The sequence below is a fragment of the Trypanosoma conorhini genome (genome assembly GCF_003719485.1).
Source record: "Trypanosoma conorhini strain 025E chromosome Unknown Tco_14.4_contig_00187, whole genome shotgun sequence".
Lineage (NCBI taxonomy): Eukaryota > Euglenozoa > Kinetoplastea > Trypanosomatida > Trypanosomatidae > Trypanosoma > Trypanosoma conorhini.
Window position 1 is genome coordinate 1 of NW_021704271.1, and position 13729 is coordinate 13729.

The following is a 13729-nucleotide window of genomic DNA, read 5'->3' on the forward strand; positions in this document are numbered from 1 at the left end:
GCTTCACTGAGGTTTATTAGTAGTATTATAATCCTCCTATGCGCGTATTTGTTCCCCCCAGTCTTCTCTCTTCTCCCACTCCTCCACTGTTTGTGTGACGTTTCCTTTTCCGCTTATTTTTTGCGGGTTTGCTTGCTACCCCTCCCCCTGCCTTTCCCTCCTCTTCCCCCCCCCCTTCCCCACCGCCGGCACAGAAGCAGTCCGTGGGACTGCGCTCCTCCAGTTAACGCGTGCCTGATTGCATGCGTGCAATGTGTGTAATGTTTTTGTATGGATGTCGAGGTGGAGACACAACTAGGCGCGTACTAAGACCGTGGTTAGGTAACCCCGTGTTATTTGGCACCACCGCATGCTTTTTTTTCTTGTTTTGTTTCTATTGACGTTGTTATTTCTTTGCCTCGTGCGCGTTTGTTAAGTATCCGTCTTTGGTTAAGTGTGTGTGTTTGGTACTACGTGAAAAGACCACCGGCGTCCATCAGCGTTGTGCTTAGAGGCCAGTGCAAGAATGAAAATACATAAATAGACATATATATATATATACTTCACACCCGTTCGAATTCTCTTGCATCCGGTCGACCCTTCTTTTTGTTTTTTTTTGTTTTTTGGCTTTTTCCCCCCGCCCGCCCCCTTCAGCCGTTGCCGTTTTTTACTCTTCGCCTTTGTTTAAGTGTTTTATTGCGCCCTCCCTCCCCGGCTCCGCGCCCCTCAGGGCAGCCCGACCAGCGAGAAGGCGGCCCACTCCGCCAGGGGGGCGCCGTCGGCGATGCACTGCAGGTACGCGCCACGCACGCACGCGGCGACGCTGCACCCGCCCGCCATCGCCGCCGCCGCCGCCGCCGCCGCGACGCGGTCGCTCGTCGGCAGCCGGCTGTTGACCGCCATCAGCATGCGGCAAGCCCCCGCGTACTGCAGCGCGCGGTACACCGGGACGCCGGTCTCGTGGATGGACAGCCCGGCGTACGTCCCTACCCCGGTGCACACCACGAGGGCGTAGGGGCGCAGGTCCCAGGTGTTGGCGACCTCGCCCGACTGGCTCGCGACGACGTCGCTCGAGGACGCACAGAACATGCCGCAGTAGTCCTCCCGCACCTCCGGCAGCGCCCGCAGCCGCAGCTCAAGCACACCGCCCAGCGCGGCCTCCTCGTGCACGGCACGGTAGAGGGCGTTGCGGACGCCGCGCACCTTCCCGCGGCGGTGCAGGGCGGAGAGCAGCCGCTGCGTCGCGGCGACGTCCGCGTCGTCCGACGGCACCGCCGTTTCCTCCCCGTCAGCGTCGCCGACCCGTCGGGCCTCGGCGGCCGGCTCTTCGCGGTCCTCATCTATCACCACGCGACGCACGCAGACGCCCACCTCCACCGCCTCGGCGAGGTACGCGTCTAGCAGCGCGGAGGTGTGGGCGGCGGCGTCGACGACGGTGTACCGCCGCGCCTCCCGCGCCTCCCCCGCCCGCGCCGCCGCTGCCGCGTCGGCGTAGTGCGTGCACAGCAGCGCCATGGAGCAGCACGTGCTTGTGCAGAAGCGCTCTGCAAGGTACTGCCGCCCGTCGTAAAAGGCGTGGAACGGCAGACGGCTGAAAACGCCATCGCCGACGAACATCAGCCCACCGGCGTCGCCCAGGTGCGTTGCTAAGGGCGCAATGAAGCCGTCGTGCAAAACCTTCAGGCAGTACGTTGCGTCGGCGTCGAGCGACTTCACACGCGCCGCATTCGTCGGCGACTGGCAGAAGTCAAAGGCCACTTTTGAGTAGAGCTGCGGCCAGAGCGGGGTGTCGCCGTAGAGCCGCACCCCGTCCTCCGCGTACATTGGCGCGTCCAGGACCTTTGAAAGGGCGGTGGAGGTGCACAGCAGGGCAATCAGCTCCTCCTGCAGACGCAGCGGAAGGGCCACGCAGGTCAGGCTGCCGTCATCGTCCAGCCCCAGAACGTACGCCATGAAGTCCAACCCTTCGTTCCAGGGAAGCGAGTAGCATACTATTCGCCACCCCTGCATCGCAGGACTCTTCAAAAGCCCCTCAACGGCGCTTCGGCTGACGAGCTCCGCGTCCTTTGTCTCTAGTTGCGCCCCGGCCCGCCTTTGCCGGCGCAACAGCAAACGGGACACCTGAACCGTGTTTGGGACGTGGCTACGATCAGAGCACTGAAGGGCCGCAAAGGCTTCATTCTTGCGGAAGTGCACCTGCTCCAGAATACTACAGCAGCGCCACTCCACCTCGCAAAGGGCTGCCTTAACCAGGTACTGCTTCTGCTCCGCCTCATCCACACGCGCGATAGTGGCCAGGGACTCCTGCAGGTGTTGTTGTGCCTTCTCCGACAGGTCTAGGCTTAACTCGGCCTCAGCCAACTCCACCAAGGCCTTCGCGAGGGTCGTTAAGTCTTGGCATTGTTGTGCCTGCCGCAGCGCCCGCATACAGTAGTCGTACGCCTTCTGCAAGTGCCCACCCAGTCGCCAGCAGACAGCCGCGCCTGTGAGAGACTCAATCGTCTGTCGCGGGTCTTGGGCGTTGTAGACGGAGAGCTCCTCCATGTAGTTCTCGGCAGCCTCGTCGTAGCGGCAAAGAAAGCGCTTCGTGAGGGCAATGGCACCCAAGCAGCGCGATATCGCCTGCGTGTCTCCGAACTCCCTGGCAATCTCAAGCTCGGTCTCCTGCAAATGCAAGGCAGCTGACATGTCGCCAAGCTGGCACTTTAGCTGGGCGTAGTTTTGCAGGGACCGCTGGTGACGGTGCCGCGGGATGAATGGAAGCAGCGCACGTGAGGCCTCGTAGGCCTGATTCGCCTGCTCTATCTCGCCAATGGCTGAGAAGGCAATGCTCTGGCAGCAATAAATATCGCAGAGCAATTGGGGCTGTGCCGTGGCCCGGGCAAGGCGCTCCGCCGCCTCGTACCAGGCGAGGGACTCGGGAAACAGACCGGTGATTTCGAGCGTCACGCCCATCTGCATTGCGATCCAGCCGAGCGCGGGTTTTTCATTCTTGGCAATGGCAATCGTCGCCGCGCGTGTCAGGTTGGCGCGGGCGTCCATGGTGTCAATGACGCGCGCAAAGGTCCGCGTGATGGCGAGGCGAGAGAGCATCTCAAACAGCTCAAGTTGTTGCTTCTCCGCGAGCTGCAGTGCCTTGTAGCACGTCTGCAGGCTCTTCTCCACGTCAACGCAGCCGTCGCTCGTCTCGAGCAGAATCGCGCAGACCAACGCGGGGCACTGGTGGTAGCTAGACTCCGGCAACTGCCGCAGTGCACGCTGCAAAAGGAGCATCTTGACGTTTGACGCCTCGGAGACGGTCAACGCACGGATAAAGGTCCGGTAGGCAATGCTCTGCCGCGCGCTCACCGGCGGGGCGGGCAAAAGCTCCTCACTCTGCGCAACGCCCACAATCGGAACCCCCATAACGGTAAGCGGTGTAAGGGACCCCTCGACGGCGGCGGGAGGCGCACTAAGGTTTGGCGAGGGCGTCGCCGCTCTCGCTGCGGCGGCGACGGCGGCGGCGGCGGCGGCAACAACTGCTACGGCAGCGGGCGCCGTGCCAGTCACCAGACGCTCCAGTAATTCCTCGTCGCTGCTGTCAACCTTCGTGCGGCGTAAATCCCGTGGGCGCTTTGCCTTGGCCTCAACGATCGCCTCGTCTTTTCCAGAGCCCTCATCCTCCTTCTCCCTCTGCTGCTGCTTGCTCCTTCCCAGCTCCGCCGGTTGCCGGCCCGGAAGCCGCACAACAGCCCCATTCTCCCGCACCTTCCCCGCAGTTGCGCATGACGCGGACTTCTTCAGCGATACCGCCGCAGCCGCAGCGGCGGAATCGGCCCCTGACTTCCCCTGCACAATCGTCCACTTCTCATCCCGCCGCGTCTTCGGCTTAGGCTTCTTGGCGGCCGTCAAAGACCCCGACAGTGAGGAAGCTGGCGCCGGCTTCGGGCCCTCCGCCCGTATCCCGAGACGGGTGACCTCATTGGAATTGCTTTGCGTGGTGCCCTCCGTCTCGGAGTACGTGTCCCCGCCCTCGTTGGAGGCGACCCCCGTGTTGTCGGTGTTGTCGATATCCTCCTCATCCGTGGTCGCTGTGGTTGCGTTGGCGGACGTCGTGGTCGTCGCACTCATCGCAGTCGTGTTGGCCGCACACGTTGCGGGCGTCGTCGCGGTTGTTGTATTTGAGTCTGTATTTGTGCCTGAGCGCGGGGGCGGGGTTGCCGTCGCCCACGCCGCTGCGGCGTCGGCGGGGGTGTCGGGGCGCAGTTTCGCCTGCCGCTGCGAGCGCGGAAGGGGGATCGATACTTTCGGGGTCGGCGTGCGGGAGGCCGCCCCGCAGTACGACTCCTCCAGCGCCACGGTGACCTCCCGCGACTCGCCCTGCGAGTCCAGCGAGGAGAGCGTCGTTGACCTCGGCCGCGGGGCCGTCGAGCCGGCCATCCACCCACTCGACTTCCACGGCGGCCGCTGCCGGCAGTAACCGGAGAGCGCCGGGACGTCCTGCTCCAGAAGCATTGTGCTGCGGTACGGCCCCTTCCGCGGCGGCGCGGCGGCGACGGCCGCAACGGACACGGGAGCCGCAACGGCCGCGGGAGCCGCAGTGGCCACAGCGCTACTGAGGGAGTCTATCTGGATGGCGCTGAGGTCCGTGTCGCCGCAGAGTGGCGTCGGCGGCCGCTGCAGCGCGCCAACTTGGTACGGGTCATTCTGCCGGCGCACTGGCGGCACCTGCACGCCGACCGCCCCGTCGCATGACGGGTACCACGGCCGGGCGCCTGGGTTCAGCATCTCTACTGGTATCCCTGCAGAGTCTTTTTTTTTTGCGCCAGCAGGGACGTGCGCCGTGCCAAAGCCCAAAATGCCGAACAAAAAGGGGGAAAAAGGAGAAGCGTTTGAAGGTCACAAGCGACAAAGAGCACACAGGCACAGAGATATACGTAACAAACCGGGTAAGCAGCTGTCAGTGCAGTGCTGAACACTTGCCGCGGTGCACGCACAAGTCGATGGCAGAAGCGAACGGCGAGACACCAATCCGCAACGGGAACCATAAGAAGAAGAAGAAAACAAAACAAAAAAACAGCACACGGTGTGAAGCGCGTGGGCGAGATGCGCCTACATGTATGTATGTGTTCTGAAGGCAGTGCGTTGTCCTCCGCCTTTTTTGTTTTCTCTCACTCTCTGCGGCGCACGGGCCTAATGCCGCTAGTGCCGGTCCCACAGTCCACTGAGGTCCTCGTCACCAAACGGGCGCGCCTTCACGCCGTGCCGGCGGCGCAGGGCTTCGTGGTACGCCGCCTCCTCTCGTTTTCGCTTCGCCGCCGGTGTGTTCTCCTCCGCCGCCGCAGGATCAAAGGCGGCGGCGCCGTCGCCGTCGCCGTCGCCGTCCGCCGCATAATGGCCCATGCCGCCCACGTTAAGCGGGTCCTCGCCGCGGCCGGGGTTCTTCAGCACGGTCTCCTTCATCTTCTCCATCGCCCGCTGGGCGCGGATGTTCTCCAGCGACTTGCGCATCATGTTGAGGCTGTGGGCGTCCTTCGCGTCGACGGTCGTGTTGAAGAGCGAGCGCATCTCCGCGCTGACGTCGTAGTCCCACACGTCCCGCGTCTTGAAGTCCTCGTGGTCGGCGTAGACGCCGGTCGGGCTGTGGTCCTTCCGCTCGCCCTGCACGCCCGGCTTGCCGTCCTGCGTCGCGGCGGAGACGGCCGCGATGTCGCCAGGCCGCTCCCCGTACGACTTTGCCGAGTTCATGTCGTACCCCAGCGCGCTCTCCTGCGTCTCCTGGTTGAACACCCCGCTGCGCCCGAAGACGGCGCTCGTCATGTGGTCCTCCTCCGTCATCCACTTCTCCTCCATGTGCCACATCGAGACCGGGACGGGAATGTGGCGCGCCAGCCGCGTGTGGTCCAGCTCCCAGTCCTTGCACTCCGCCCCCGCACCCCCCGCGCCGCGGCGGCGCTGCTGAAAGACGGTCTCCTCGCGGGTCATCCTCGGCGCGGGCGCCTTCATCTGCCGCTCCACCTCCAGCAGGAAGTCGAAGATGTCGGCGGCGTAGGTGCACATGGCGGTGCCAGCCAGCTGCGTGCACTTGCTCTCCTCGTGCACCGTCGCCGTCAGCATGCCGACGCAGCGCCCGTGCCGCATCACGACGGAGCCGCACATGCCCATGCCGACGCGGCCCCTCTCCGCCCCCTCCAGCGAGGTGGTGTCGAGGAAGAAGTGCTCCCGCGTCAGGGCGTGCACCTTGGCGCGGATGCCGGTCGGCACCATCAGCGGCTCCGGCGCCTTCTCCTCGTCAAAGAGCGACTCATGCGCCGTCATGCCGTAGATCCAGACATGGTCGCCCACGGACAACGGCTCCACCAGCTCCAGGCGCGGGCGCGTCACGTAACCCTCATTCTGCATCCACAGCATCTTCATCTCGCCACTGCGCTTCAGATTTTGCTCTGGGTGCACCACGCAGAGGTCTAGTCGCGGGTTGGTGTGCACGTACACATGCTGGTTAGACGTGAAGTGCTTGTAGACGGCGTCCCCCTGCAAGGAGACGAGGCGCACCTGCGTCATGGTGTCGGCCAGCGTGATGCGGGAGACGAAGCGGGTCGGGCCCTCCGTGGGGTAGTAGTTGGGGTAGTCCCAGGGGCAGATCACGTGGGCGCACGTCAGCAGGTGGGTCCAGTGCCCGCCGTACTGCGAGAAGTTCGGCCCGCGCGTCTGCCCAAACCAGTCGAAGGGGACGCACGTCGCGTCCATCAGCCGGCGCCAGCGATCCGACTCCTTGTGGCGCCACTTGAAGCGCGTCTGCACCGCCATGCACCAGGGCTGGAAGCGCACCATTTTGCCACGGCCTGTCGCGAGTGTGTGTGTGTGTGTAGAGAGAGAGAGAGAAGAATAAAGCATCAGTAGAAAGGAGGGCATGCATCGACGACACAGACGCGCATAGTAGGGCGCACGCACAACAACAACAAGAGCAACAACAACAACAATAAACAAAATAATAATAAGTGGGGTGGCGGCGGCGGCAGCAGCAGCAGCGCAGGTACAACAAAAAGGAGAAATATAAACAACAAATTGTGTTGAGGCAGAGGAGGAGGAGGAGGAGGAGGGTGGCGAAAAACACTCAAACCGCAGAAAAGTAAGAACACGCCCTCGGGCGAAACAGACGGCATGCAGAGCTGCTCAAACACAGAGGCAGGAAAAAGGAAATAATAGTGATAATAATACAACGGCCCCACACCGCCGCTAGTAGACCTCGGCTCTCTGCCGCTTGTCTGTATTGCTTTTCCCTTGTGTTTGGCTATACTTCTTTTACTACTTCCTCTTCACGGCCCTTCTTTCTTTATTTTCCCTCTTCTCTGGTCTCCGCAGCCTTCCCTTCCCATTCCAGTCTCGCACGTAGACGCAGGAGTGCAGCGAAGAAACAGAAACATAATAAAAAAGAAGGAAAAAATAAAAAAAGGAACCACGCACGAGTGCACATGTGCAGGGCCTGCACGGAGGCCCGGAAGCGAAAGGGACGAGGCACCGGCGCTACTCGCCGCGCATCAGCACGACGGCGCGGGGGAGAAGACTCGGGACGTCGCCAAACGTCTTGTCGCCGTCCAGCTCCAGCGGGCGCGGCGGGTAGCCGGCCACCAGACGGAATCCCCCGCCGGTGTAGTCCGCCAGCGACATCGCGTAGTCGCGCAGGTGGCGCAGCTTATCGCTGCGGTAGAAGCGGCGGTGGTGCTGCGTCCCACGCAGCGACTTGAGGCTAATGAACGCGACGGTCGAGGGATCCGCGTCGGCAGGGGGCTCCTGCGGCAGCCGTGCGGCCGCGGCCGCCTGCAGCGCCTCCGCCCGAGAGCGCCGCTGCGCCTCCTCCTGCCGCCGCTGCTGCTGCGCCTCCTCTGCCGCCTCCACCTCGCGCCGCTGCCGCTCCTCCCGCTCACGCCGCTCGCGCAGCTGCTCTTCGTAGAGCCGGATGCGCTCGCGGTCCAGCTCCTGCATCGCGTGCGCCCGCAGCTCCTCCTCGCGGCGGGCCCGCTCCTTCTCCTCCCGCTCCAGGCGCAGGTGGACCTCCTCCGCCAGCCGCCCGTCCCAGTGGTCGAAGGCCATTTGAAGGTTCTTCACCACCGCCTCGGCGGAGAGGAGGCCCTTCAGCTTCAGCACGGCGGTGCGCTTCAGCAGGAGGGCGAGGAAGGGGAACGTCGTCACCTGCAGCTCCGCCTCCAGCCGGCGGCCCTCCAGCTCCAGCACGGAGGCCCCGAAGAGCACCAGCCGGGTCCCCACCAGCTCCCGCAGCTGCGGGCTCGACATCACTTGCGTCAGGAACTCCGCCGTGTCCTCGTGCGTCGGGGAGTGGACGTAGACGAGAAGGTACAGCCCCCGCCGCTGCGCCTCGCGCCGCGCGGCATCCAACGTCTCGTGGACGATGGGGAGCTCCACGCCGTACTCGCAGAACACATCGTTCGCAAAACTTGTCACCGACATGCGGATCAACTCCTGGCGAGGGGCGGCGAACACAAAAAGCAATAATAAATAAATAAAGCAGAGTCAAGAACTAGGGAGAGAAAAGAAGTGGCACACAGACACACACACAGAGAGAGAGGGAGAGAAAGGAAAAGGCAGCACACGCCCAAAGAGGGCGGGTGCAGGGCACGGGAAGCAGCGCCCCCTCCTCCGCCCCCCCACACACACACACGACAACGCAAGTACGCCCGCTCGCTCTCGCTCGCTCACACCTGCGCGCTCGGCGAAGGAGCAAAGACGCCAACAAGGTCCTCCCCACCGCAACAAAGTCACGGGAGTAGTGAGGCGGTTACGAGGTTGTCTTACCGCCGGGCTGCAGGACGCCGGTGTCGACGCTGCCTAGGATCTGCTGCGCGATGGTGTCCGGTGGGGTGTCGATCACCGGCCCGTACGCGTCGAGCCCAACATGCGCCTTCTTGTCCTCGATGCGGATGTCGTCGCGCCGCGCCTCCTCCTTCATGGCGCGGAGGTACATGTGGTAGTCGAAGAGGTGCGGCCGCTTGTTAAACACCTCCACCCACGTCTCGTAGAGGCGCGGCTGCGTGTAGTACTTGAGCAGCATCTGGGTGACGAAGACGCAGTCCTGGCGCACAAATATCTTGTCCTTGATCTCGCACCGCACCAGCACAATACGCTTGGTGCGGGACAGCTCTGTAAAGAACTGAATGGTCATGTCAATCTGCGCGTGGTCCTGCTTCTGCTGCCACTCGCCCAGCGGGGCGACGCCGATGAGGTCGCTGTCCCAGTTCGTCACGACGTTGAAGAGCCCCTTCGTGCGGAAGACGGGAATCACAAAATAGGGGCAATTCTGCAGGCGGGGCCGCAAGGCGCCGTAGGCGTCCGCGGAGATCACGCGGCCCCAGTACTGCACAAACTGCTTGTGGTGCTCGTTCCAGAGCGCCGCCACCTGCGGCGTCGGGGTCGCCTCAAGGAGGCTCAGCTTGCAGATCTCGTCCAGCGACTTTCGCCCAGGCAGCTTGTAGAAGCCGCGCAGGCCGCAGCTCTTGCGCAGCATCTCCCGCGCTGGAAACCTCCACGGCGGCGGCGGGGACGATTGTGGTACAGTGAGAGGGGAGCAGGAAGGGATGAAGCGCAACGTGTTGGGCGCCCGCCGCCACAAAATCGTCACGGAGGGGGGAAGCGGGGGTGGGGGGGCAACGGCGACAAGACGCGGCGCTGCGACACACACACACACACACGAGCACACGCCCCGCGCGAGCAACGCAGCAAACAAACAAACAAACAGTTCAATAAAGAGGGGGAGTGAATATAACGGTCAGAGCATCTAGACGTAATATACGTGTATGTATCTATGCATGTGCATGTGTGCATTCTAATTGCGAGGAGGCACCGCAGCGGCCCAGTGGTCACGGTGCTGCTTCTTCCTGTTGTTTTTTGTCTGTTTTCCTCCTCCTCATTTTCCCTCGTTGCTACCACTGGGGTAGTTTTTCGTTGTTTTGTTTTGTTGTTTTTTTTCTTTTTCTTTTTTTTCTTTTCCCCCTCTCCTTCTTCTCCCGCGGCAGCCGCCAGCTTCTACCGAAAGACGGCACGCCGCGGCACGTAGACGGGCGAGTCGCGTTGGTGCATGCGGCTGCTGGCGGTGGGGGTGCGGTACAACCGCTCGCAGCTGCCGCGCGAACTGCAGCGCGACCCGGCGGCGCCGGCGAGGCTGCTGCTGCTGCAGCGGCTGCTGCTGCCCGCGTCCGTCCACAGCCGCTTCTTCGTCAGCGCCGTCCCGCCGCCATCGTTGTGGCTCAGCGAGCGCGAGCGCGCGGCGGCCGCAGCTCGCCCCTGCCGACCGCCGGTGCGCCCACGCGGGGCGGGCGAGTCGCCCAGCCGCCGCGAAGACGACCGCCGCGGCACCGGCGAGGGCGTGTCGAACCGCGAGCGCCGCCGCACCTTCTCGCCGCGGCGACTACTGTCGGGCTGCGGGCCGCAGTGCGGCGCCCGCTGCTTCAGTCGGGCGAAGGCCGCGTGCGCCGCGTCCCGCTCCTCCTCCGCCTGCCGCAGCCGCGTCCGAAGGGCCGACAGCTTCTTCTTGAGCCGCTCCACCTCACAGGCCCCGTCCACGCGCTGCTGGAAGTCCTCGCAGAGGCGCTGCATCTCGAGCATCTTCTCCCGGCTCAGCCGGGCCAGCGCCGCGTTCTCGCGTCTAAGTTTCTCGTTCTCCGTCCGCAGCCTCGCGAGCTGGGCGTTGCCGGCAGCCTCCGCCCCCGCCGTCGCGCCGTCCTGCCGCGGCGCGGTGCCTCGCGGCTGCGGATCGACGGAGGCGGAGGCGGAGGCGGCCCCGCACACCGCCGCGGGGGTCACCTGCAGGAGCGGCACGGGGAAGACGGCGCGTGTGAAGTCCACGTCGTAGTCGAGCGTGAAGAAGCGCTGCGCGCGGGCGGCGTCGGAGAGCTGGCTGGCGTCGCTGTCGTCGACAAGGGAGTCGGCGGCCCCGCGGCCGCGCTGCGCCACCTCCGCCGTAATTCGGCTCCGCATCTCCTCGCACGTCTCAACAAAAAACTTCACGCTTGGGGAGCGGCCGATCATGGCGTTGTACGTCATGTCTGCAAAGCCGGCGAACTCCTTCCGCACCCCGGCCGCCGTGGTGATCTCCAGCACGTCGCCCTCGCGCAGCAGCGCGGCGTAGTGCACCTCCGGCGCCGGCTCGAAGGCGGACACCTTCGGCACCACGTCTATGCGCATCGAGTCCGCGCCGGCCGCGTAGCGCACCAGGTAGCGGCCGCACGGGGAGTGGACGCAGCACTCCATCCGCCCCTCGCCCCAGTGAAGAACTATCTATGCACGCAATGTGTCTCCGCACAGGCCCCGCTCGGAGAAGAAAAAAAAATACAATATTAATAATAGGCGGGAAAAGCCATGTGAAACGCACGGAAGATGGAGGAGGAGGAGGAGGAGGGCAACAGGCACCGAAACGCCTCACTCAACCCCCCCCCCAAAAAAAAAATCAAGGTCAGCAATGTGCTTTTGGCGCCGTCATTGGTCGCACTGCAGCGTAGTGTATGCTCGCAAGAGAGGGGGAAAAGAAAGAGCGAGACAAAAGAACTGGTCGGCAACCTCACCCCTCCTAACCTGCCCCTCGCCTCCTCCCGGTGCCCGGCAGGTCGGTGTGTCGGCGTGGCGTCGTCGCTCCCCGCCGGGCCGCGCAGAGCACCTCCGCCGCCTCCGCCACGTAGTCGCTGCTGCTGCCGGGCTGCACACGCGGCACTCGCCAGACTCGCTGCGCCGGCAGCGCAACCGCCGAGCCGAGCGGGTGATCAAGCGGGTGCAGCGTGCAGAGCAGCCCGGCCTGCCCCTCCGGCGAGAGCAGCTCCAAAAGCGGCAGCCGCACATCCTCCGCCGCAGCGCAGCAGCGCGGGAACATGGGGAGCTGCTGCTTCTCTCGCTCGAAATACTCCGCCCACATGCGGTGGCGCAGCCGGCAGTAGGCGGCCACGTCTGCCGCCGCCGTCGCCTGCCACAGGCGATCACACTTCAGCTCCAGGCGGGCACTGAGGGCCGCGTTGAACGCCGGATTGCGGCCAACCGTCACGCCGAGGCGGCACGGCACAGAGCAGTAAAACGTTTGCGGCGCCGCCGCCGCCTCCTCCGAAGGCGCACACGTCGCATGCGTCAGGGAGCGGCATGTGGCGCACCGCAGCAGCCGCGCGTCGCCCTGCCCCGCGCCCACGCCGCACACTGTGCAGAGGCGGCAGGCGCAATCCTCCCCGTTGCACCATTCGCACCTCATCTACGCGCGCAAAGCTGAGAGGGGAAAAGGCGGGAAGAAGAAGGAGGCACCGGCTTCTGGCGCAGAGCGGGGGGGAAAGGAGGAAGCGGACGAGGCGTCGAGCGTCATGCGGACAACAAACCCCCGCCCGGCCGCCGCCCCGCCGCCGCCGCCAGCGCCTCGTTGAACTCCCGCCGCTGCATGCGCAGAAACTGCTCTGCCGCCAAAGTCAACAGCGAGCAGTCGGCGCGGGACGGGCGCTCCTTCTGCGTAAGGATAAAAAGGCTCCACGCCAAAACCAGCAAGCGCCACGCCCGGCGCGACTGCAGGAGCAGCCGCCGGGTGCGCCGCGCCTCGGGCGTGGTTGCCGGGCACGCGTGCTGTGCGAGCGCCGCCGTCTCGTCCCGGCGGCCCGTCCCGTCAGCGGCCCTCTGCGCCGCGGCGCGGAACAACCCGGCGCAGGGCCCCAGCGGGGAGAAGAGCCGGCTGCAGCCATCGAGCCGGGCGAAGGGGCCCAAGACCAGGTCCGCCGGCGTCACGTGGCTGGTCGCCGCCCAGCAGTCCTCCTCCACCTCGCGGAGGGCCTGACCGCGGCGCCTCCACGCCGCCGCGCGCCCCTCCCAGTCGCCGACGAACTTCGCCTGCCACGCGCCAAGCCGTTCGAGCAGCTCCGCCTCCCGCCGCTCCCGCCACGCCTCGCGACGGCGGCATGCATGACGCTCCTCAGACGTGCAGCTGCCGCTGCCGAGGGTGCGGATGTCGAGGGCCCGCATGACGCACACGCGCGAAAGCGCCGCAGCGACTTCCTCCACCTGTCCCTCCAGCATCTCCCCACAACGTCGCCCTCTACAGCATGCACCGCCACTCCCTACGTGAAGGAAAGGGAGAAGGAAGGAAGGAAAAAAAAAATAGGCAGACACAAATGCACCTGCAGCACCGCCCCACGAAGCAACCCTTGTGGACCTCCCTCATCGCCCGCGCAACACGGGAAGAAGACCGGAGGGGGAGAGCAAGAAAAGAAACAAGAAGTTATTGCTGCAACGGTTTTTTCCCCAAAAAAAAAGACAAAACAAAGAAAATGAGAAAGCAAGTCTACACAACAGCGGCGGGGGACCTCACTTCTTCTTCGTCTGGTGACGGAGGGCCTCCTCCATCTTGGCGCGCCGCTTCTTGGCGGCCTTGAAGTTGCCAAGGCGCTTCTTGCAGAACTTGAGGGCACGCTTGTCCTTGCCGACGCGCAGCAGCTCCTGCACGCGCTTCTCCATGGGCGAGAGGCCGACGAGGTCCGTGATGATCGCCTTCACCGCGCGCAGCTTCTTGTGCGGAAGGGCGTAGCGGTCGTTCGAGGACGGGGCGCGGGCGCGGCGGGTGGTCTTGTGGCCCTTGTTGAAGCCGGCGATGATGCCCGTCCGCGGCGCGGGGGCCTCTGCCTTGGGAGCCGTCTTTCTTCACGGCGGGCATGCTCTTTCTCTTGCGCAGGGGCGGCAGAAACAAAACGAGGGGAGGAAGCGTGGGGACCGGAGCTCCAAAGACACACACAAACAGACACAC

The 13729-nt window shown here is 64.5% G+C and overlaps 7 protein-coding genes and 1 pseudogene across 7 annotated transcripts, besides 11 other annotated features; all 8 read right to left on the reverse strand.

Moving 5' to 3' along the window:
* Positions 1–511: 511 nt before the first annotated feature.
* Positions 512–540: a microsatellite.
* A 39-nt stretch (positions 541–579) lies between these two features.
* Positions 580–612: a microsatellite.
* Positions 613–705: 93 nt separating this feature from the next.
* Tco025E_03889 (uncharacterized protein) lies at positions 706–4746 on the reverse strand (the record flags this gene model as incomplete). The annotated part of the gene is made up of 1 exon (XM_029370806.1): positions 706–4746. The coding sequence occupies one exon, from the start codon at positions 4744–4746 to the stop codon at positions 706–708; it is 4041 nt and encodes a 1346-aa protein (XP_029229107.1).
* A 414-nt stretch (positions 4747–5160) lies between these two features.
* On the reverse strand, positions 5161–6789 carry Tco025E_03890 (uncharacterized protein; the record flags this gene model as incomplete). Its single annotated transcript, XM_029370807.1, has 1 exon — positions 5161–6789. The coding sequence occupies one exon, from the start codon at positions 6787–6789 to the stop codon at positions 5161–5163; it is 1629 nt and encodes a 542-aa protein (XP_029229108.1).
* Positions 6790–6907: 118 nt separating this feature from the next.
* Positions 6908–6956: a microsatellite.
* Positions 6957–7030: 74 nt separating this feature from the next.
* Positions 7031–7058: a microsatellite.
* A 309-nt stretch (positions 7059–7367) lies between these two features.
* Positions 7368–7410: a sequence feature (GA-rich).
* A 72-nt stretch (positions 7411–7482) lies between these two features.
* Positions 7483–8424, reverse strand: Tco025E_03891 (UBX domain containing protein; the record flags this gene model as incomplete). The annotated part of the gene is made up of 1 exon (XM_029370808.1): positions 7483–8424. The coding sequence occupies one exon, from the start codon at positions 8422–8424 to the stop codon at positions 7483–7485; it is 942 nt and encodes a 313-aa protein (XP_029229109.1).
* A 224-nt stretch (positions 8425–8648) lies between these two features.
* Positions 8649–8686: a microsatellite.
* A 66-nt stretch (positions 8687–8752) lies between these two features.
* On the reverse strand, positions 8753–9478 carry Tco025E_03892 (ATP synthase mitochondrial F1 complex assembly factor 1; the record flags this gene model as incomplete). The annotated part of the gene is made up of 1 exon (XM_029370809.1): positions 8753–9478. One exon carries the CDS (start codon positions 9476–9478, stop codon positions 8753–8755), a length of 726 nt encoding a protein of 241 aa, XP_029229110.1.
* A 166-nt stretch (positions 9479–9644) lies between these two features.
* Positions 9645–9670: a microsatellite.
* Positions 9671–9908: 238 nt separating this feature from the next.
* Positions 9909–9959: a microsatellite.
* Positions 9960–9976: a microsatellite.
* Positions 9977–9996: 20 nt separating this feature from the next.
* Positions 9997–11220, reverse strand: Tco025E_03893 (uncharacterized protein; the record flags this gene model as incomplete). The annotated part of the gene is made up of 1 exon (XM_029370810.1): positions 9997–11220. One exon carries the CDS (start codon positions 11218–11220, stop codon positions 9997–9999), a length of 1224 nt encoding a protein of 407 aa, XP_029229111.1.
* Positions 11221–11341: 121 nt separating this feature from the next.
* Positions 11342–11368: a microsatellite.
* Positions 11369–11536: 168 nt separating this feature from the next.
* On the reverse strand, positions 11537–12199 carry Tco025E_03894 (uncharacterized protein; the record flags this gene model as incomplete). Its single annotated transcript, XM_029370811.1, has 1 exon — positions 11537–12199. The coding sequence occupies one exon, from the start codon at positions 12197–12199 to the stop codon at positions 11537–11539; it is 663 nt and encodes a 220-aa protein (XP_029229112.1).
* A 104-nt stretch (positions 12200–12303) lies between these two features.
* On the reverse strand, positions 12304–13005 carry Tco025E_03895 (uncharacterized protein; the record flags this gene model as incomplete). Its single annotated transcript, XM_029370812.1, has 1 exon — positions 12304–13005. One exon carries the CDS (start codon positions 13003–13005, stop codon positions 12304–12306), a length of 702 nt encoding a protein of 233 aa, XP_029229113.1.
* Positions 13006–13052: 47 nt separating this feature from the next.
* Positions 13053–13079: a microsatellite.
* A 216-nt stretch (positions 13080–13295) lies between these two features.
* On the reverse strand, positions 13296–13645 carry Tco025E_03896 (ribosomal proteins L36; annotated as a pseudogene).
* Positions 13646–13729: the final 84 nt, after the last annotated feature.